Source organism: Chionomys nivalis, chromosome 7 (genome assembly GCF_950005125.1).
Source record: "Chionomys nivalis chromosome 7, mChiNiv1.1, whole genome shotgun sequence".
In the NCBI taxonomy this organism is placed as follows: Eukaryota; Metazoa; Chordata; class Mammalia; order Rodentia; family Cricetidae; genus Chionomys; species Chionomys nivalis.
This window is the reverse complement of record NC_080092.1, coordinates 97,475,227-97,496,926: the sequence shown is the minus strand read 5'-3', so window position 1 is coordinate 97,496,926 and position 21,700 is coordinate 97,475,227. Positions and strand designations below refer to the sequence as shown.

The 21,700-nt window shown below is 51.9% G+C and overlaps 1 protein-coding gene across 2 annotated transcripts in view; it reads right to left on the bottom strand.

The window, feature by feature from the left end:
- Window positions 1-962: 962 nt before the first annotated feature.
- Window positions 963-21,700, bottom strand: part of Sec14l1 (SEC14 like lipid binding 1) — a 45,280-nt gene continuing 24,542 nt past the window's right edge. For both annotated transcript variants that reach the window (XM_057774398.1, XM_057774397.1), the window contains exons 3-17: window positions 20,651-20,800; window positions 20,429-20,560; window positions 18,990-19,118; window positions 18,367-18,604; window positions 17,421-17,530; window positions 14,134-14,323; window positions 12,116-12,204; window positions 10,750-10,820; window positions 9,553-9,724; window positions 9,125-9,259; window positions 6,852-6,986; window positions 4,806-5,057; window positions 3,685-3,863; window positions 3,307-3,408; window positions 963-1,470 (exon numbers count right to left, since the gene is read on the bottom strand). In XM_057774398.1, the coding sequence (XP_057630381.1) occupies window positions 1,455-1,470; window positions 3,307-3,408; window positions 3,685-3,863; window positions 4,806-5,057; window positions 6,852-6,986; window positions 9,125-9,259; window positions 9,553-9,724; window positions 10,750-10,820; window positions 12,116-12,204; window positions 14,134-14,323; window positions 17,421-17,530; window positions 18,367-18,604; window positions 18,990-19,118; window positions 20,429-20,560; window positions 20,651-20,800 (2,100 nt within the window). In that variant the 3' untranslated portion in view covers window positions 963-1,454. The remainder of the gene's footprint in view (window positions 1,471-3,306; window positions 3,409-3,684; window positions 3,864-4,805; window positions 5,058-6,851; window positions 6,987-9,124; window positions 9,260-9,552; window positions 9,725-10,749; window positions 10,821-12,115; window positions 12,205-14,133; window positions 14,324-17,420; window positions 17,531-18,366; window positions 18,605-18,989; window positions 19,119-20,428; window positions 20,561-20,650; window positions 20,801-21,700) is intronic.

Below are 21,700 nucleotides of genomic sequence, written 5' to 3'. Positions count from 1 at the left end.
CGTGAATGTCTCCTCTAGCCCTGAGAACTGCAGGTACCCCAAGATCTATTGACAAGAGTGCCTCCCTTGTCCCTTCAGAACTGCAGGTACCCCGAGGTCTAGGTTTGGTCAGAGTTCCCCAGGGATCTGGCATCAAAGATCCAGGTGTGGGTATGGCGGTAAATACCTGTAATGCTAGCACTTGGGAGTTTCAGGCCAGCCCAGATTGCAGAATGAGTTTCAGGTTACACTAGGCTACACAGCTCCCATTCAGGACGAGAACAGGCTGGCAATCTGGCCTAGTTTAGGGCATGCCACTTGAAGGTGGTCCTACCTGTACAGGAAGTCCTGCTTATCCTCAGGTCGCCTCATTTCCCCAAGAACGTGAGCCTGGAGCCAAGGCTAGGAGAGACATGTTTGCCTTGAGCAACCATGGGAACCTCGGGTTGTAAATTCAGCCATGAGGGTTGGATTATCAGGGCACTGCCCAGCCTGACTGCCCAGGGAAATCATTCCCCAGCAGGACCCCCATGCCAGGTTATGAACCACACTTGGAAGCCTCCTATCCCATGTAGAAGCACCCAAGTAGGCCAGAACTCGCCCTCCCTTTGGGGAGGTTCCCGTTTTCACCCTGGCATGCCTGTGATGACCTCCCAAGCTGTGTGTGCCCTGCTGTCTGGGCTCTGCTGCCTCTGCAGACCTCTGAGACAGGAGAGCAAGAATGAGGTCACCCAGGCCTCCCCAGGTCCTGCCCCGAGAAATCCATTTGCCACTAACAAGTGTGAGAACAGAGGGAGCCAGGCTGGGCCAGTCACATCTGATACGCTGAACTGCAAAGGGCACAGCAGGACCTCAAGGGGCACAGAGTGACCGCAGCATCAACTCAGCAGTTTGGCCTCCCTTGCCTGTGGGCATCAGCAAGCCTCTTCTCGCCCCAATCTTAATACCCTGCAAAGACTTCCAAGAAGAAAAGGACGCTCCTCTTAAACAGTTCACATTTATTATTGTAACAATAAAAAATCTTTTAAAGACTATCAATATTGTATTACCAAGAGTGAGGTAATATGTTTATAAAACATTTACAGAATCTGATATGCAAATAATGGGTTCAGGAAGGAGAGTGAATTAAGACACTAGTAACAGGGAGAACCCAGAGAGCTGGGACTGGGTGGGAGGGCGAGACAGCAGCATTTTAGGACACGTGCCGGGCACTGTGAGAAGAGACTGCACGGCACACACTCACATCACACCTAGTCACCCTCCCAAGGCAGCCAGTGCCCTGTGGCCTGGGGCGGCTAGAGGCCTGTGAGTGTGTGGTCATGCGCTCAGCTCAGTTCTGAGGCGCTGAGCAGAGCCACTTCTGAATGGACTAAGGGGACAGATCTTCAGCCTGAGACATGGCTGCGACTCAAACAGTCCCACAAGCATCTCTGGGCACATGTGGACTGTTGCATGAAGCGTTTTCTTGGAGGCTGTCAGCAAAATCGCCATCTGAGACACAGAGAGAGGGAAAGGGAGACAGGAGAGAAAGAGAGAGCAGGGCCATCTTCAGGTCCTTCAACTTGGAGCTGGGAAGCCCTAACTGGAAGCAGTGTGGACGCAGTAACTATAGCCCTACTATGCTGTCTAGAAATGGCTGCTCCATGCACAGGGAATGCATGGAGAAGGGCCACAGAGGCCAGCAACGCGAGGCCTGAGCATTCGCTGAGTGCCAGGAGCCAGCAGGCTCACTGGCCAAGCCAGGCTGCTGTGGAGACTCTCCTCGTGCTTGCTGACATGCCACAGCCTCTACAAAGCTCACAGACATCCATCTATGCCTCCGAGCAGCATCAACACATGATTCCACACCTGTCGTACACATTCACGGCCGTGTGGGTTTGGCACCCATCTTTAGACACGTTTAACACACACACACACAGAGATCCTAGGCCCTTCTCATGGAGATCAGCCACCTGCAACTTCCAGACAGCTCTGTAAGCAATAAGCTTTCCCATAAAAGCTGTGAAGTCAGGGCCTGCTCAGACAGCAGGCTTTGGGAAGTGGGGATCAGAAAGAAAAAGACAAAGCCAGCCAGCCTCTGGTCTGCTTCTATAAAATGCTGATAAAACAAATTAAGTCTCACCATGCTCCCCCACCCCACCCCCGTCCCCCATGCACACAAACGGCACCTGCACACACCCCAACATCCATCACATGCCTAAGGCCACTACAAGCCATGCGCCACCCTGGAGAGCATTCTCGGAGTCTCTTTTGCCACACTTCCAGAAGGAAGTGTCACCCACTACTTCCAACACCCGCTGAGAGCTGAGGATCCTGGGAGCTATGGGGATGGGGACCCTGGGTGCTGAGGGCTGAGGACCCTAGGTGCTGAGGGCTGAAGACCCTAGGTGCTGAGGGCTGAGGACCCTGGGTGCTGAGGGCTGAGGACCCTGGGTGCTGAGGGCTGAAGGCCCTGGGTGCTGAGGGCTGAAAGCCCTGGGTGCTGAGGGCTGAAGACACTGGGTGGGTGCTAAGGACTGGGGATCCTGGGTGCTGAGGGCTGAGGACCCTAGGTGCTGGCGGGCACAGAGCTGCCCACCTGCGGGAGGAAAAACAGCATTCAGCGGAGAATAGAACCTTCCCCTTCCCCAAGTTCACGGACAGAAAAATTTTGCTCTGAAAAATATCAAAAGATTTGAGGAGGAGGAAAGAGAAAGCAATGTTTAATGATGGCGGTGTTGTCGGGAGTCGTGGGGAGCCTGAGAGTCCCTCCTGGGCAGCGTGTCTGCTTAGGAGTGGGCTGGCTCCACCCCAGGACCGGGTGCTCCTGTAGGCTGCTGAGTTCTCAGAGGAAAGGGACCTCAAGGGCTGTCCTGAATCCACAGGCCACCTCCACTAACAGGGAGCCACGAGGACTCCGGCGCAGCATAAGGGCTGCCTGCTGCAGCTTCGGTTCCGTGGGGGAGGCGGCTCGTCTCTGCAGGATGTCATACAAGTCATTCGCTAGTGGACAAGGTGGAGTTTGTTGGAAAAACGTTTTGCATCGACATGTGAGACCAATCAGTTTCTTACTGTAGATAAACTACTTTTCTCTCGAGAGCCCTTGTGCTCTGGTTTGATTTTGTGCACACTGCATACAAAATCTATGGCTACTGAGTTAAACTTAGGGTAGAGTTAAAGCTACCTGCCATGATAGTCTGGGACCAAGTGCTAGTATACCATCTGGAGAGCTAGCTGCTATCTAGAGGGTGAGGAGTCTGCGCATCCTGGGGTGGGTGGAGCACAGCAGCCGAGGAGGCCGAGGCGTCCTCCGTCCCTCCGCACTAGGCACTGGCTTCGCAGCACTACCTGGAAATCATGGAGCTGGAGTGTGATTGGCTGGAGGAGGTGGTGGCGGCACTCAGCTGTGAGAACCCACTGTGGCTGGACTCCAGGCTGGTCATGGAGCCTCTGCAAAGGAATCAAGAAAGAACAAGGAGTGAGGAACTTCCCTGAGCCACCCAGACGCCCACAATGCGTACTGGACCCCGGCTCATCTCTATCTCCTTTTCCGCACTAGCACCTGCCAAGTAGGGATGGGGCATGAATGTCCCACGGGAGGAATGCACGCCTTGTGATTTGTCCACAGACGCCACTGCACTCAGCAAACACCAGGCTGCACTCCTCTCCGACAGTCCCACAGAGCCCAGACAGGCACTAGGTAGCACGCCCCCCCCAGGAACACACCTGAAATCCTCGGACCCGATCACTTCTGTGTAGTACATCACTTTGCACTTGTGGGAGGAGACCTGCAGGGAGGCCAGCACGTCGTCCACTCGGGGGAGGTTGGTGGCGGAACACGCTGGCATGCTGTGGAACTTCCACTGCAGGATGTAGAAGCCCGGCCACCTGGTCACATGGGAGCCCTGCAGCAGAGAGCAGGGGAGCTCAGGACATCCTGCCAACCTTCAAACAGGTCTGACAAGCTTCAAGGGGAGGGTGTCCTGAGAGCTCGCCATCAGGAAACAGTCTGGCAACGTCCTTCTACCTAATGGATGCAGCCTGTGCTGAGGCCTTTGCCAGGTGCTGGGAAGGTAGCACACAACATGTTTGCTGCCCTCAGCAACCTGCAGCCTCTTGAGACCACTAGGCAGCAGGTGCCTGGCAGGGCGGTAGCTGTCAGGTGGGTCTGTGTTTTGGACAGAGATGTCAAGGCCACACTCCTGTCACTTCCCGGCACTCCGGCAATCTGTTCCAGTGACCTCCTTCCATTCTGGATGGAAGACTCAGAGGAGAGCCAGCTTCAAAGGCTCCCTACTTTAAGATGGAGGAGGACTCCCTTCCAAGCTGCCTCAAGACCACGGATATGCAGGCAGCTTGCATTTGCAAACCATACAGGGATACAGGGATGGAAAGCAGGCAGCCACGGCGTGGGGTAGAGGCATTGTGGGAGTGTGGGAGTAAGGCAGGCATTTACTGCCAGAGGCGCTTTGGGAGCCAGCAGGAAGGGAGAGGCCCGCCAGGGACAACAGGAACCAGCCCAGCACGGTACAGAGCTGTGTGTCCTAGCTAGAGCTGCAGTGACCTCGCACATGCTCCTCTTGCTTCTGCCTTGTCTCTTCCTCTGAGGCAAAGCCATGCCGAGTCCACTCAGTGAGATCACTGAGACCCGGATGTGTGCCTACAAAGTATTTCTTTCCTGAGTTTCTCGTGGCACCTGGGTGCAGACAGTCCTGGAAAATCCACACATTTCACTAGGTTCACTGCTCTGGTCTCAGACTTTCCACTGTGCCCGGGCACCTTACGGGGTCTGACTGAGCAGGCCCACCTGTGCGGACAGCGACGCAGGGCGGCAGATGGTGGCTCACCTGCACACTCTCTCCTTCTTTGCAGATCAGTGGCGACTCCACCGTGCTGTAGTCCCGGCCCAGCTGCCACACTTTGTCTATGAGCTGCACGTTGTTCCCACCGGGAGAGGTGATGCTGTGGGCCCCCAGCGCGTCCTTTTTGGGTGGCTGGGGAGACCTCTTGGAGTGATAAATATTAAAAACAATGTCCCCTTTGCACACGTCAAAATCCCAGGTGATCACTGAGGCGGCGTCCACAATCTGAATGAGAATCTGGAGAAAGAAATCCCATCAGTCACCAATCCACAGCACGAGCCCTGGCCTCAGCTGGAGCAGGAATGGCTCTAAGGGCTGGCTCTATGGCTCAGATGTGTGAGCTGGCAAAGGGGCAGGAAACATCAAGTGGGTAGTTCTCTTTGCCTCAGGCATCCAGATGCCCACCACCAGCCTACCCACTGCTCTCTCTAGTTCTGACTATGTGTTACCCATGAGGCAAATGGCTAGTTCCATGTGGATTCTGAAGTCCACTCCTCATCTTCCGACACAGGTTAGGGACACTCGTGAGCACGGACATGGGATTCCGTGAACTGCCTCAAGCTAGGGAGACATGGCAGGCCCCACAGAAGAGAGGTGCATGGACAGAAGGATGCGCTGGTAGAGCCTCATGCCTGCGCAAGGCATGCCAAGGGGGTGGAGAGATCAGATGTGCTCTGGGGGTGACTGCCGTTGGACAGAGTGCCAATCCCAAGCCTGACATCTATCCTTCATCTGAAGTCCCAGAGGGAAGAGGCAGGTCTGGGAGGAAGGTGTGAGGCTACAAAGCAGAAGCAGCCATGCAGTCTGCTGCCTTGCTCCTCCAACCCGTCCATGACCCTCTGAAGGCACACGGCCCCAGTCAAAGCAGAGGCTAACACTAAAGGGTGCAGCATATTCTCTTCATCAAAGTAGCTTGCCAAGAGCACTCTTTCAAGAGACCGTGGGCCCTGTGCCGACTGGCAATGGGGACACTCTAAGCAGTATTCTTTGATGTGTGCTTTCTTTACACCCCAAGGCAGAATGGAACTTTTACTGTCAACACTGACAGGTGCTATGCATCTCAGAAGCCACAGTGAGCCCCTGAGCCTTGCAACAAAGACAAGACTGACAGCTGCCTGGTAAACAGCTCATCCACCCCAGCCTGCCCACCACATGAGAGATGAAGGCAAATGATTCTTGGGACAGTCAAACATCCAAGGTCCCCTGCATGGGATCATGAGGGAGGGAAGCACACTGGATTTGTGCCTGCTCGTTCACAGCACAGCCCCAGGCTCACTCTCAGCGTGCCTCTACGTATCTATCGGTCAGCTGTCTGGACAGCACCTGGCAACTGAACAGAGGCTTGCCGCAGAAGAAAGCCATCCGTGGAGCCAGCACTCCATGGACGGAGGGGTCTGTTCTGTATAAGTGCTGCCTCCCACCAAGAACACAGCAACATGCGTGCCTAGAGCTAAGCAAAGGGTGGGGCAGCCATGCTCACACCACAGGAATGGGAGAGCCATGCTCACACCACAGGGACGGGGGAGCCATGCTCACACCACAGGGACAGGGGGAGGGCCTGCCAAACAGGAGCTTCGCTGCTTCTACCCTTGCCACCACACCCCATGCTGGAAAGAAGGGAAAGAAGATGCGCTCATTTCTCATTCCTGGCAGTCCCTTCAGAGCGACAAAAGCCAGCAAAGACTGCAAGAAAGACAAATGACCAGAACCCAGTCAAGAAAAACTATCGAGCAAAACTTGTCCCATAAAACCATCAAACCAAATCCAGGAGCTGGAAACAGCCCTCCCCAGGCAAGACCTGTTCTGCACGGGGTCAAGGATCTCAGGGAAATAGCAGTCGATGGGCTAATGAGCTTTCAAGGTTCACTCTGGTCAGACAGCAGCGTCCCGAGGCAGCTATTCCCTTCAGTGCTGCCATTTCCCAACACCAGTGCCAACAAAACCTAAAGCCAAGACCAGACAAAGGAGCCAAGGACCCTAAGGGAAGTGCTGCCTGTCCGGTGGTAGGTGGGAGAAGCCGAGGGCGGGCACCTCATGCGGGGCTCCTTTGAACACGCTGGCAGACTGGTAGATGGTCTCTGTCCAGAGCTTCAGGTCCTCATTTTCCAGTTCCTCTGCAGTCCTGTACAGAGATTTGGGGACCAGTCCACCCTCTGGTACATCACACTAGAAAGGAAAACATGGCAGTGAGAGACGTGTAGAGGCCAGGCAGCCCCTCATCCCACATGCCCACCTCCTGGGGCAGCTGGGTTATGGAGGACACTGGCAATGTTATCAAATACTCTGTAGTACTAAGCAAAATATTTGTGCAGCCCACTTAGATCCAAGTGTTTTTACTTTGGATAAATGAGAACTAGCTGCAGCTGGTTTAGCACGGGATTCACACTAACACGCGTGAGGGACGGAACTCGAGTATTAGACTTTACAGCGCCCTGGAAAGGAAGCGCGATCAGTTGAGCAGAGACCCATTCCCAACAGCCCCCCACAGAAACCACAGTCACTCGGGGCACAGCCCAGCGGCACAGCCTAATACACACCAGGCTCCGGGGTTCATCCTCAGCACCACAGAAAGGGAAAGAAGGAAATCAAGATACGCTAAAGCAAGCTCCCTATGTAACCTTGGCCAAACAATGAATCAGCCAAAACTTGACAAAAGACCATTACCTGAACTGACTTGAAAAAGCTGAGCTGACTCTGAAGCTCTTCTCACTGTAGATTCTCTAGCTGACCTTAATAGAGCAAACTCGCACACAAGTGCATGAAATCTAAGCGCTCCCGAGATGATCAACCCGGAAGTAACTCCACAGAGAGCAAAATTGCAGCTCTCAGCATGTAGCACAGCAGCAGCAGGGAGGTCCCTGCAGTCACCCAAGGTCACAGACGGTGGTGTAGACAGGCTACTAGTGAGGCCTGCACTCCAGCACTGAGGGTGTGGAGACGGGAGGGCTGTGAGTTCAGGGCCAGCGTAGCTACATAATGAGACTGTGTCTCAAGGAAAACAAGCACACACTAGCCTGGCCCAGAGTTCAATACCCCTGCCCACAGGGAAGTCAACAGAATTCATGAACGACTTTGACAGGCAGCCTGAGGAGGAGCCACTGGGGAGAGTTGAGAGCGGGCCTCGGGGGCTTAGCCTGACTCTGAGCACATCCCAGCACCAGTAAATACTGACGGTAGGGCGCTGAGCCTTCTGCCCCAACTCAATTCTTGTCCTGACAGCAGTCATGGCTACCACAGGCTGGCCCATGCTTTAACCTTGCTTGGGATCACTCTGGTCGCAACTACATGCTCTTTGTACTGCGATGACACCGTCAATCTCCCTCATGGAGCCAAAGCTCAGTCATTCTGTTTCCTAAATTCCTCCAGTCATTTGGAGAAACCACACTGAAAGCTCAACTCTTCACAGCCAGACAATTCCAGGACACACACCTCAGAAGACCCCCATCGGGGTCAAGTACGACAAGAGCCTGCTAAGAACTTGACCCCTGCTGCTTCCATTGCTACTGTGTGTCATTTCTGTGGGCTTCTGTTCCATGAACCCTCATGTCAGGCCTCTGGGCGCAACCTCCATGTTCTGGCATCAAACTCCTGCACCCAGCACAGGGCGGGCCAGCAGTGTCTGCTTAACTATCCGTACCTCATGCCCTAACACCCCAAACCTACAAAGGACAGAAGCAATTCCTCTATTTTCAACTTTGAGTATTATGTGGGTTTACTTAAGGAGAAACAGTCTTGGGAGTCAGTCTCCATCTCACAGGTGTTTTAAGGCTGAGCAGACGGCCCAACAGGTGAGGCAGTTGTCATGCAACTGAGGACAGAGTCTGGATGCCCAGCGCCTCTGTGAATGCTGAGAGGGCTGAGCGGCCTGCTGGGACTCCACTTCCTGCGAGGTGGGAGGGAGGGACCCTGGAGCACGCTGGCTAGACAGATTCACTCACCTGATTAGTGCGTCCTGGGTTCAAATGAGAGGCCCTGCCTCAGTTAACAAGACGGAGACCAACTGAGTCAATCTCGGGCCTACATGCTCACATCACACAGAGATAAGTGAAAAAAAAATGTAGTTCTGAAACATACACAGCTTCTCTGAAGAGTCAAGATGCGTTTTACACAGGCTGCGTGAATAAAGGCAGCTGCAGGGCATCGGACCCTGGAACACGCTCCTGAGTGTTAATGTACCACGTCAGCAACAGACTCCTCAGCGGCCTAGTCTATTCAACAAAGCAAAACCAGCAGCCACCCAGTTCAGAAAACCTTCAGTGCAAACAAGTATCCGGCCCTGGCATGGGTGCTTGCCCAATACGTACCATGCACTCCCCGCTCAGGAAATCTGGAATTATCTCTTTGTCGATGTAATCCAGCAGGCCTCCAGGGCCCTGGTAGTCATTTCCCGCATAAATGAGGAATTTCCTTCTTGTGTTGTCGTCAATAAATGGACTAACCTGAAACCAATCAGACAAAACAGTGACGTCATCTGCTGCCGCGGTTCAGGGGATCAAGCCTGCACCGCTACAGCACGCATGGTGAGGGGCGGGCGGGTCGCGGCTCTCAGGCACTCTGTGACATCCCTGGCAAAGCACTAGGACCCTCAGGGAAATCCCGCCTGTTTCCCTCTTAAAGAATCAGAAGCACTTTATATCTGGGTTTATTTGCTTTCTCCTGCCTAGCTGAGACCTCAAGTGGGAGGCAGGTACTGAGCATGCCCCGATGGCTACAGAACAGCATCTAAACCCACCAGTGTCCAGAGGACAGGGAAGACCCTGGGGGCTCGGAGGATGAGGAGGCGGCCCAATGTCTCCGGGTAGTTGGCCTCCACCACCTCGATGATGCGCAGCAAGGCTTTGACTCCAGGTCTCCACAGATGGCGCATGTTCAGTCCTTCAAGGTCTACCAGGCAGGTCCACGAGCTACAGATAATACCAAGATGTGTCTTAGTAACAGATGGTAACTTGGCAAATGGCATCCTATTTCATTTTCTTCTTTTGATATAAAGTCGTTTATAGCCATTCCCAAATATGACAGGTTTTAAAAATTAAAGTGCCACGCACTCTTATCTGTGAGCATGAAGCACAGACTGGCAATGACAGGAGCAAAGCCTGAACCACAAGGCAAAGTCCTGACAGAGCACAGCGAGTCTATGAACTGCTGACATCCCAAGGCTCAGGAAGCAGAGGCAGGAGGATTGGGAGTTCAAGGACAGCCTGGCTAATGAGACCCCAGCTCTGAAAAGGCCCCCTCAGACCTGCTCAGTGCTGAGCATCCTGATGCTGCCTCCCCCAGCCTGTCACCAAGGCAGACACTTGGCACTGACACACGGAGCGTAAACTGCAAAGACGACCATACTCGCAGGTACAGCGCCGCCTCCGGAACCGACAGGCGCTGTGAACAGGACCCTGAACATCCTGGCCCGGCAGAACTGACGCTGCTCAACCTAAGACAGGGTCTCATGTAGCTCAGGCTGGCGCTGCTCAACCTGAGACAGGGTCTCATGTAGCTCTGGCTGGTGTTGAATTGTACAGAGCTGAAGATGGCCTTGAACTCTTATCCTCCTGCCTCATTTCCCAAGTGCTGGGATTACAGGAGTGACCTATCATGCCTGGCTTTTCTAAGTGTTTTTCTTTTAAAAGTTTTCTCTGCCCGTTTTCAGAACAGTATTCCACAATTAGAAGCTGGTTCATCAGGAAGAACTGGGGCTGGGGGAAGAAGTCCAATAGGCAAACCGCACGTGGTCCTGGCTCCTAGGACCACAGACCGGCAACTCAGGGCTGACAGATATGAGATCTTGGCACTGCCCCTGGGACTGACCTTATCACTTGTTTTCCAACCTTCCAGACTGCTTGGAAACAGTCAGCTATCAGGCTGTGGTGCCAAAGATCAACTAAAAGAACTTAGTTCCTGTTCTGTATATGGACGGAGATAAGGCCCCACCAACCTGATCGGCCTGCCGAAGACTTTGGTATTTTCTTCACATCGTCTTAGGCCTTCTTCGTTTATGGAAAGAACCTGTAAGCAAATGACGATGGCCAGGGTCAGTCCAAAGGCAAAGAAACATCAAACTTAACAGAGGGGTTAAGGCAGCAAGACACAGCCACACCCGGCCACGACACCTCTTCACACCCGGCCACGACACCTCTTCACACCCGGCCACAACACCTCTTCACACCCCACAAGGCAACAATGACTGCTTCACTTGCAGAGAGTAAACAGCAGCATCAACAGGAGAAAGCAAGCAGGCCAAAGAAAACACCGGTTCAGAGTCACCTGAGCAGGGAGAACTGACGTGGGGGTGTTTGCAGACAGACTTATTCTGGACAGGAGGAGACGGGTGAGGAGTGTGGGTATACCCTGGTCTCCCCATATCAGCCAAGACAGAGGCAGGGAAAACAGCTGCGGGGGAGGGGGGGAATAAGAATTCTTGGGTAGAGCAGTAAGTGTGTGTGTGTGTTTGTGTGCACACACGTAAAAATACACATGGCTGGGGCACAGGTACCTAAAAGAATACACATCAAAACAAGAGGTATAAATACTGGGGGAGATGGGATTTGTTTTTTTATGTCTTAGTTTGTTTACAAACTGAAAAAACAGATTCTTCTCTGGGTCAGGGGTGAAACAGATTTGGGGAGATACAGGGGTGGCCTGGAATCAGGTGACAGCTCAGCAGCCTTGATGTGGGAGTGTCATATATCAATCTGTTGATTTCATTGGTTAAGTAATAAAGAAACTGCTTGGCCCTCATAGTTTAAAACATAGGTGGGTGGAGTAAACAGAACAGAATGCTGGGAGGAAGAGGAAGTGAGCTCAGACTCGACAGCTCTGCTCTCTGGAGCAGATGCCATGCTCCCCTCTCCCCGGCAGACACGATAAAGCTCCGACCCAGGATGGACGTAGGCTAGAATCTTCCCGGTAAGCACACCTTGGGGTGCTACACACATGAATAGAAATGGGCCAAGCAGTGTTTAAAAGAATACAATGCGTATGTTGTTATTTTGGGTATAAAGCTAACCATGCGGGAGCCGGGCTGTGGGAAGAGGCCCGCAGCTCTCTCAACACAGCCTAAGAAAGGGGCCATCAGACTGTAAAAGGGAAGGGTCAACAGAAAGAGATCTGGCAGGAGGTGTGACATGGGAACCCTCTCCTGGGGCCTGTGCTGTGCATCCTCCTCAGAAGCCTTTCTGCAGAACACATCTCCCCAAGCATAGGGCATGCGTACTTGTCCCAGTAGCCAGCTACGATGCCCCAGTCCTGCTGTTAACAAGCATGAAGCCAGCATGCAGCCCAGTGTTCCCCATAACACTCACGTATCGCAGCAGGGCTTCCTCTCCGAGGGCTCGCACCAAGCCCTTGGTGTCCATCTGCCCCAGTCTGAGCACATACAGCGGTCGCCCGTCTGCAGAGAGGCAAGGAGGAGGCTGGGGTGAGTGGCAGGGCATGGCTCTGAGAGGATTCACAAGGGCCAAGGAGCAGCTCCATGCCAGAGGTTCCTCCTGTGAGACCTTGTGTTTGTCCCTGGCATAGCACAGAAAGGCTGCCCAGGGAAGCGTGCTCTGTGCTCCTGCTTGAGATAAGCAAGAAAACACGTGGAGCCCTGGCCTACCCTGAGGAGCAAAGGGAGACTAGCTTCTGTGTAAGGATGCCATGGGGAGGGGCAACCAAGTCAGCTGATAGCAACTGACAGGACCTGGGCCCACACTGCTGGGCTGGGCCAGGCCAAGTGGGACTGAGCTGGGTGCAGCCGCCTGGCTCCCCGACATGAATGACCATGGCTGCTGCTGAGTTCAGTGTCCACTGCAGGGGACGTCAGCATAACCACATATTTTCTATGAACACAGAGGCTTTTTTAAATTATGAAACATTTTTTCCATAAATTATTAAGAAGTTATTGTCAAGATTTTTAAAAAGTCAGCCTTTCTTCCTAAGGACACACATCTGGAAACCCACTAAGTACCACAGCCAACACATGCTGGGTCTATGGCTCCCTAGCCCAGAGGGCCAGTGAACAGACCACCTAACTCATGATAGAATCTGTCATCACCCACCAGAGTAGAGACAACTGCAGGCCAGAGCACACCCTACACTCATGACCCTGGACCCAGGCCAGCATCCTCAACACACCAGGTCGGCTGTCATCCTGGCTGGGACCAACACCTGACCCCTGGGGAACATCACCTGCAGCCCGTATCTCACTGTGTAGCTCTGGCTGGCTTGGAACTTGCTCCAGAGATGAGGCTGACCTTGAACTCACAGAGATCCGCCTGCCTCTGCCTCTCAAGGGGTGGGATTACAAACTCCACCACACATGACTCTACTGACATTTAGTAAAACACATTTAAAAAAAAAAAAATCTTTTGTTTGAGACAGGGTCTCAGCTGTAACTCTGGCTGTCCTGTGTTGTCCAGACTGGATTTACTACCTGCCTGCCTGTCTCCTAAATGATGGATTAGAGGCATGAGGCACCACAGCTGGCCTGTCAAGATCTTATTACCAAAACTTTTTAACCTTCAAGAGTTGAGCCACAAAGTGGAATAAAAATAAATATTACATTTTCAGCAAAAATTAATAAAGTAATGGACATCAAAGTACACAGTATTGTGTTTCTGTGTTCAGGATCCTAATGTAAGAGGATCTAGAGTTCAGGGTTAGCCTATGCTACATAAAGAGACCCAATGTCAAACAGAAACCCAGAAGTTACTCAATTATATACAATATTAAAAAACAAAATCAAAAGGTGAGTTAAAAGCTCCTATTAGCTATTTAAAAGAGTTTAAGGCTAGCCTGGGCTACAGTACAAGACCTTATCCCAAAAAATAAAAACAAAAGCAAAAATTAATAAAGCTACAATCAATCTGGAGACCTACATTCCCAAAGTAAAAAACAAGGTTTTCAGGACCTGCTGATCTGAAAGGACATGTTCAGCGGAGGGAGGGGCATATTTTCTAGTGTCCTGTCACATCTGCGTGAGCACAGCGCCACCTTGCACAGCTGGCAGGCTCTAGGTCAGCAGCCACAAGGCTGAGGCGGGTGAGGGGCTGGGGGAGGTTCCAGGGGTGGCTGGCATGCCCTGGTGCTGGGCCTCGGCCCTCAGTGAGCCCTTCTGCACGGTCTGCAGCAGGAGACTGGGCCAGGCAGCTGTCTACTGTGCTACTGAGCTGTGCCGCACCCTGCAGTGCTCTCCTGAGAACAGAAGGTAAGGCCCTCACACCACGTCCCAATCTGGCTGTCCAGACTCGGGTGAATGGGCTTCTAACCACACCAGCCAGTCACGTGGTATAGGGTGACACACAAGCACAGAGCTGTGACCATGTCAGGTTCGCCCCACCTTTGTCATGGTGATGCCAGCCTCCAGCGTAGTAATCCTGAAGGACCTGGGGCGGAGTCCAGGTGTCCAGGATGTAATCCACCTGGTGCTGCTTCCGCCAAGTTAGAGACTGGCACATGATCTCTCTGGCTTTGTCAATATTAAAATCCCGGGCACGCAGAAACCGGAGAATATGCTCATCCTTCGGGATCTAGGAGAAGAGAGATTTCCAGGCTATGTGGGAGGTGCTGGGAGAAAGTCTACCAACTGTGGTAGTTTGAATGTAACTGGCCCCATAAGTTCATAGAGAGTGGCACTACTGGGAGGTGTGGCCTTGTTGGAGGAAGTGTGTCACTGAGGCGATGGACTTTGAGGTCTCATATACGCTCAAGCCACACCCAGTGAGACAGTTCACTTCCTGTTGCCTATGGATCAAGATGTAGGACTCTCAGCTCAGCTCCTTCTCCAGCACCATGTCTGGCTGAACTCCATGTTGTACCATGATGATAATGGACTAAACCTCTGAAACTATAAGCCGCCCAATTAAATGTTTTTCCTTTATAAGAATTGCCATGGTTGCCGAGCGGTGGTGGCGCACGCCTTTAATCGCAGCACTCACTCGGGAGGCAGAGGCAGGCGGATCTCTGTGAGATCGAGACCAGCCTGGTCTACAGAGCTAGTTCCAGGAAAGGCTCCAAAACCACAGAGAAACCCTGTCTTGAAAAACCAAAAAATAAAAAATAAAAATAAAAAAGAATTGCCATGGTTATGGTGTCTCTTCTCAGCAACAGAAACCCTACTTAAGACTCGTACCTACTGCCAACAGTGAGCCACACTGTTCACAATGCCAAGAAGCAGCATTCCTAGGTTGAGCACAGCTTGGAATAGAAAGCTTTTCTAGCAGGTCCATCCCTTGTACCACCAAAAAAGTTGCCAGAAAAGTCACCACTGGTGCCATAAAAAAGCAGAACTGGGAAAATCCGCCCCGACTTCAGCTGAGCAAAGTAAGGTGGAAGCAAACTGACCTCTGTTTGTTTAAGGCAAAGGCAGGATCTCACTCTGGCTGGAACTCACTATGTAGACCAGACACAATGACCCGTCTGCCTCTGCCTCGATGAAAGGCATACACCACCTCAACCAGCTGTACATCCAGTCCCAGCCCCACAGCCCCACACACACTCTGGGCTCTGGGTGAATTGTAGCAAGATCACTTTTCTTTTTTTTCTTTCTTTCTTTCTTTTTTTTTTTTTTTTTATTTTTCGAGACAGGGTTTCTCCATAGCTTTTGGTTCCTGTCCTGGAACTAGCTCTTGTTCCAGGCTGCAAGATCACTTTTCTGTACACAGTATACTTCAGGAGCTGATGTGGACAAGATGGTGGTACTGTCACACCGGAATGTTCTCTAGGATGCTTGCTAGAATGTTCTCATCCATAGGATGCTCGCCTGGATAAAGAACAAAGCTGAGGCTGTTCCCAGCCTGCTCTGGGCCAGCTATCATCCTCAAGGCTAGACACTCATGAACGAGGGCCGTGGGACAATCAGGGGTCAGGAAGTGAATGGGAACAACAGCCACTCACGGCATTCCTGGCCAAGTGAGGCAAAGCCAGGCCGCAGATGTGGTATCAATCATCTGAAAAGAATTAGTTACACAGAGGTGATTAAGAATGTGGGGGCTTGCCGGGCGGTGGTGGCGCACGCCTTTAATCCCAGCACTTGGGAGGCAGAGGCAGGCGGATCTCTGTGAGTTCGAGACCAGCCTGGTCTACAGAGCTAGTTCCAGGAAAGGCTCCAAAGCTACAGAGAAACCCTGTCTCGAAAAAACCAAAAAAAAAAAAAAAAAAAAAAAAAAAAGAATGTGGGGGCTGAGGGCCAGGTGGTGGTGGCGCACACCTTTAATCCCAGCACTCGGGAGGCAGAGGCAGGCGGATCTCTGTGAGTTTGAGACCAGCCTGGTCTACAAGAGCTAGTTCCAGGACAGGCTCCAAAACCACAGAGAAACCCTGTTTCGAAAAACCAAAAAAAAAAAAAAAAGAATGTGGGGGCTGGAGTGGGGCAGGGAGGAGGGTGCACACACATAATCCCAGCACTTGGATAGCTGGCACAAGAGGATCAAGAGTTCTCTACTATTTGGGACTGGAGATACAGATCAGAAGTTAAATATGCTATGTAGGCATACATGGAAGCAAAACACCCATAAACATAAAATAAATTTTTTTAAGAGATCTTTTTAAAGTTTGAAGCTACAATAAGACTCTCCCAAAAAAGAAAGTGGGGGAGGGGGCAGGGCCAAAGACACCGCTCAGCAGGTAGGGGCACCCTAGGACCCAGGTTCAATCCCCAGCTCTCACAGGGAGGCTCACAACTATCTTGAACTCCAGTCCCATGGAATGTGATGCCCTCTTCTGGCCTCTACAGACACTGCATGCACATGGTACACACATACACAGGCAGGAAAAACATTCACACATATAAATAAATAAAATAAAGATTTAAATAAACAGAACTTCTCGCCCTAATAAACTGGTCACCTACATTTCTTTTAAAATCAAAAGGGGGGTGAGGGGACAGAACAGGACTGTGGATGCTGGAACCAAGTGGCTTGAGCTGCAATCCTGCTTTATCATTCAGCAGCCCCAAGGCCTCGGTTACTTGCCTGATCCCTCCACTGCCTGGCTGCTTAGACCACAGGACAGTAGGAGCTGGAGCAGCCACTACACAGCTGTCCCAGGCAGCTGTTCCTCTGTGGCTGCTTCCCTAACAACTGGCGATGGGCAGCTGTAAACCCAGGCAACCAGGCCCAAGGGACCAGGCGAGCCACACATGATGCCCAGCTCCCTTTATCTGGCCTGTTATTCATAAACCTCACTCCTGTGGGGCTAGGGTCTCCCCCAATCTCAGAATCAAAGCTCCACTGTGATGGGAGGGCAGGTGACATTCTCCTGAATAACAATATCTCCTGATATACGTGTATTAAAATGTCACAGAGAAGAGAATTTCTTTATATGATAAGGCCAACACTTTAAAAAACGCTCCAGCTCCTCAACACAGACAGACACTATGTTCTACTGATTGGCATGTCGTGGGTTCTAAGCTAGACCTTTCTCTGTAAAACGCAGGGAACATGGCTACCTGCGTGTGGAAGGCATCTCAAGCGTGCCATGAGGATCTGGCGCCACAGACACACTCGTGGTATTTCGGGTGGGAGGAACAGGTCAACAGACATGGCAAGATCTTTACTCTGTAGCCTCCAGTGAGACCAGAGCCTGCAGGATCCACGGTCAGCAGCGCTGACGGCAGCCAGCACTCACTTTGCCCTTGTGCGTCTCCTGGAGCCACTGGCGCAGTCGGATGAGGCAGCTCTCCTGGAGCGGGGTCAGGTCACCCAAGTATCTCTTGATGTAGTCGGCATCTAGCTTGTCTGGAATTTAAGGTATATGGCGTTATTTCCACAGATAAAGAACCCTTCTCTCAGTGAGGCTGGAGTGAGGGCGGGGCAAGGCAGCAACTGTCCTGGGCAGCCTTTAGGGAGGCATCACTGATAACCACAGGTAAGTAAGCGGTCTTTAAGATCAGATCCCCGATAAACACAGGCAGGTTCCGAGCCTCCTCCGCCTGTAATTTCAGTACTACAAGGACAGGCTGATGGCTTAATAGATACAATGCACACTCATCTTCAACACAGGGCCTGAGTTCAAACGCACAGCCCCGACTCTCTTTCCCCAGCTGACTGTCCAAAGGCAAGCAGAACGAAAGAATGATAGATACCATTATCTTAACAATGTTTTCTGATTTCCCCCTATTTTCTAAACTTTCTATAACTAGAAATTAAAAACTTGTGTTTTTAAATATGTGCTTAGCACATAGAAAACTGCACACAAACCCTGGCCCAGCCCTATCACTAGCTGTGTGACCACTCAACTGCGCTGTGCCCAGCAAACGTAGACATGAACTGAGGCAGCCGACTGGTGCCTGGGGCTGAGGTGGGAGCTGCGCAGAGGAAGCACAGGACCTGGGTGACAAAAACGCTATCACTATCGTCAATCAAAACACACGGAAAACACTTCCTGGTCCAGTGGACAACTAGAAATAACTTCCATTTAACGAACAAGAATAAAACAGATGTGCTCTCTAAGTGGGAGGCTCAGGAAACACGGTCAGACACGGATGGGTTTCTCGTCCGTGCTAGGCCGACTGTCATGGACAGAGCTATGGGGAGGAGAGAGGCCCCGGGTCCCCAGACTGTGCCAGGCTCACCATCAGGGGTTCCTACCACAGGCTCAGACGCTGGGCCTGGGCTGCTGATGCCTTCCCCACTCAGCCCCTCCTTGAGGGCAGCAGCATCTGGGACAAGGACAGCTGCAGGTGCGGCCTGACTCTTGCTTGATGACAGTGTTTCTGATGAGGGCCGCAGAGAGGGCGGGGTCCACCGGGGCACAAAGGTGATGCCCTCCTCCTCCAGCTGCCGTAGGTAGTATTCGATGATTTCTTTCCCCTTCGAGACAAGACAGGTATCGTGTGAGCATGTGTCCACCACCCAGACATTTCACCCTCACCAGCTTCTAAGACATTACCCAAACCAGAATCTGGGGGCTGTGGACACAGCTCTGTGGTGGAATGCTAACTTAGCACACACATGACCCCGAGTGAGTTCAATCCCCCAACCCCTCATCTGTTTACCCCCAAAATAATTCTGAGAGCAGTGAAAACACCCGTAACCCTGACACATGGGAGGCTGAAGCAAGAGAATTAGGAGTTTGCGTGAACTAGGGAAATCTTGTCTCAACAAGTAAACAGTAAGCTAAAAGACAACCAGGCTGTGGTCACTCTCTCAGAGACTGTCGCCTCCTTTTCCATAAAATCCCAAGAAAGACACTCACTTTTTTAATGTTGCTGGTATATTGTTTCATGGCAATTTTTTCCACTGTACTTTCAAAACCAAAGAAGGATTTGATATCTAAACTTGCAGACTGTTCGAAGCAGGTCCAGTCTTCGTTCTCGGGGTGAACCTGCAGGCAGAGAACCCATTCCCATTACCGTGCTTGCAATGGAGGCATCACACCCGCTCCCCAGCTAGCTGAGCAGTACCCAGAAGAAGCAAGTTTAATGGTGTCACTGTCATGGGGAAAGAGAAAGACAGGGCAGAAAACTGCCCAGAGGGACTCAGACACTCCATGGCCCTCGTCACAACCTCACAACTTTCTGGAAGTGACAAACACACACATAACCTTTCAGCTCCAGCCCTTCATCCGCTCACCCAGCTCCTGTGATGCTGAACATGGACAGAAAAAGAGCCACACTGTGTGCTGCTCAGGCTCCTGGAGAGACAGATAAGCCACAGACAGGTGGGAAGGTCACAGGAGCACTATGGAGAAAGGCTAGAGAAGGGACATGGCTGGCTGCAGGGCACAGCAAGGAGTGGGAAGGAGGGACAGACAGGTGACTGTGAGGGCTCTGGGCTCCTCTGCAGGAGAGGAGGTTGTGGGCTTGAACCAAGGGAAGACAAGTGTAACATGTGTGGACTCTGTGTGGAGGGCAGGGAGGAGGCTAACCGCTGAAGCAGGGACCAGGAAGGGCATCTCTCACACTCTGAGAAAGAAGTTCCTGAAGTAAGTATATGCAGTGAGGACCACAACGGACAGATGGTCAGAGCTCTACACTCAAGGACACTCAAACCCTGGCTTCAAACACACACCTAGAGTCAAGAAGCTGGGCCAGGAAAAAGACAAACAACTTCATACTTAAAACCAGTCAGGAAGCTGGCCTTGTACTACTCACTGGCCTTTAGTCTGAGCACTTGGGAGGCAGAGGCAGGTGGGCCTCTGTGAATCCCAGTCCAGCCTGGGCTACTCGGTGAGACCCTGCTTCAGAAAATACAATCTAATCCAGAGCTGAGTGCGACGGTGCACACTTACAATCTGGCACTCAGCCGAGTGCGATGGTGCACACTTACAATCTGGCACTCAGCCGAGTGCGATGGTGCACACTTACAATCTGGCACTCAGCCGAGTGCGACGGTGCACACTTATAACCCAGCACTCAGGAGACAAGGAAAGAGGAGAGTGGCAAGTTAAGGCTAGTCTGGTCTACATGGCAACTTTCAAGACAGGGGCACAGAGTGAGTCCTTGCCTTAGAAACAACAGTCACGGCATCAGCTGGCAGTCCCGACTGTCACAAGGATACAGCATGCTACACCACTCCTCAACTGTGCCACTCATCCCAAAGGAGAAGCAGCAGCTGGTGAAAACACCAAGAGCCATCCTGTTTCAACAGTGGTCTCACATGGCCTCGGAGCCCGAGACTGGGGTCACGACTCACCGTGTAGCAGCAGTGCTCGTGGATGATGACCCGGTTAGAAAACGTCTCGTTGTGCGCCTCGATATGCAAAGTGCGCTCCCGAGAATTCAGGGAGTTTTTCTGGACAAAATAAACATAATCGACTCCTGCAATCTTTAAGAAGAGACAAGGAGAAAAAGCGTTTACTAACAGCTCTGGGTGAGCATGGGTCCACCTGCCTGTAAAGTGTCCGTCGCCAGCTACCTTCTTTAACAGCCTGGGAGCGTCGATATCCAGCTTGCAGCGCCTCTCGATGACATGAATAGCCCCATCTTCACTCTTGAATTCGCTCACGGTGTCACTGTCCACGAACATTGGGATCAAAGGACATGTAGGGAATCTCCTCTCATAGGCCTGTGGACAAACGGCAATGAGAGAAAAGAAATGGCAGCCGTCACTGCTGCGCCCTTAGACAGAAAGCATTTTGTTCACAGCCTGCAGCACACCAGATCTTCCGGAAGCGGGAAAGATCCAAGTTCATGGACTAGAAGCCTTGGCGGAGTGAGGATGGCAATTCTGCCCACATGAGTATGCAAGTTCAACACAGTGCCAAGCCCCAGCAGGCTCTTTTTGTAGTTATTAAATGAAAGACGACTTTCGAATCTATGTGGAAGGCAAAAGAACCATCATAGCTAACAGACGGGGAGGATTCCCTCGGCCCGGCATCAGGGTCATGCAGCGCTGCTGGGAGAGACAGAACACCAGTGGGCAGACAGACCTAGACACACCAGCTCGCTCCCTCTTCCTTCTGGGTGAGAGGATGAGCCCAGGGCAGTGCATGCTGAGCACCTCAGGGTTGACTGAACTGCACCTCAGGTTCTGCCTAAACCATTTTTGACAAGTGTGGAAATTCTAAGGAAGGAAAAAATTAGGATGCTCTTTTTTTGTTAAATATTTTCCATGATCTAAAACAAAACAAAAATCCTTTCAATAATCAAAATCCAATCAGAACATGAGGAAAAGCTAGGCATTATGTTGTATGCCAGGAACCCCAACATCTAAAAGGTGGAGGCAGGAGGATTATGAGTTCTTGTACAGACTGGGCTAAGCAGTGACAACATCATCTCAAAAACAGGTAAAAGCAGGAGCTAGCAAGGAGCTTAGACACATGCAGACAGCCCCACACAGAAACAAGAAGCAAAGAGATTAGTCACTGGAAGACACAGGCCACCACCACAGTGCCGTACACTGTGTGCCATCAGACGGCAGAAACACAAACAGCACACACTAATACTGAGAAAGCCATGGAGAGAA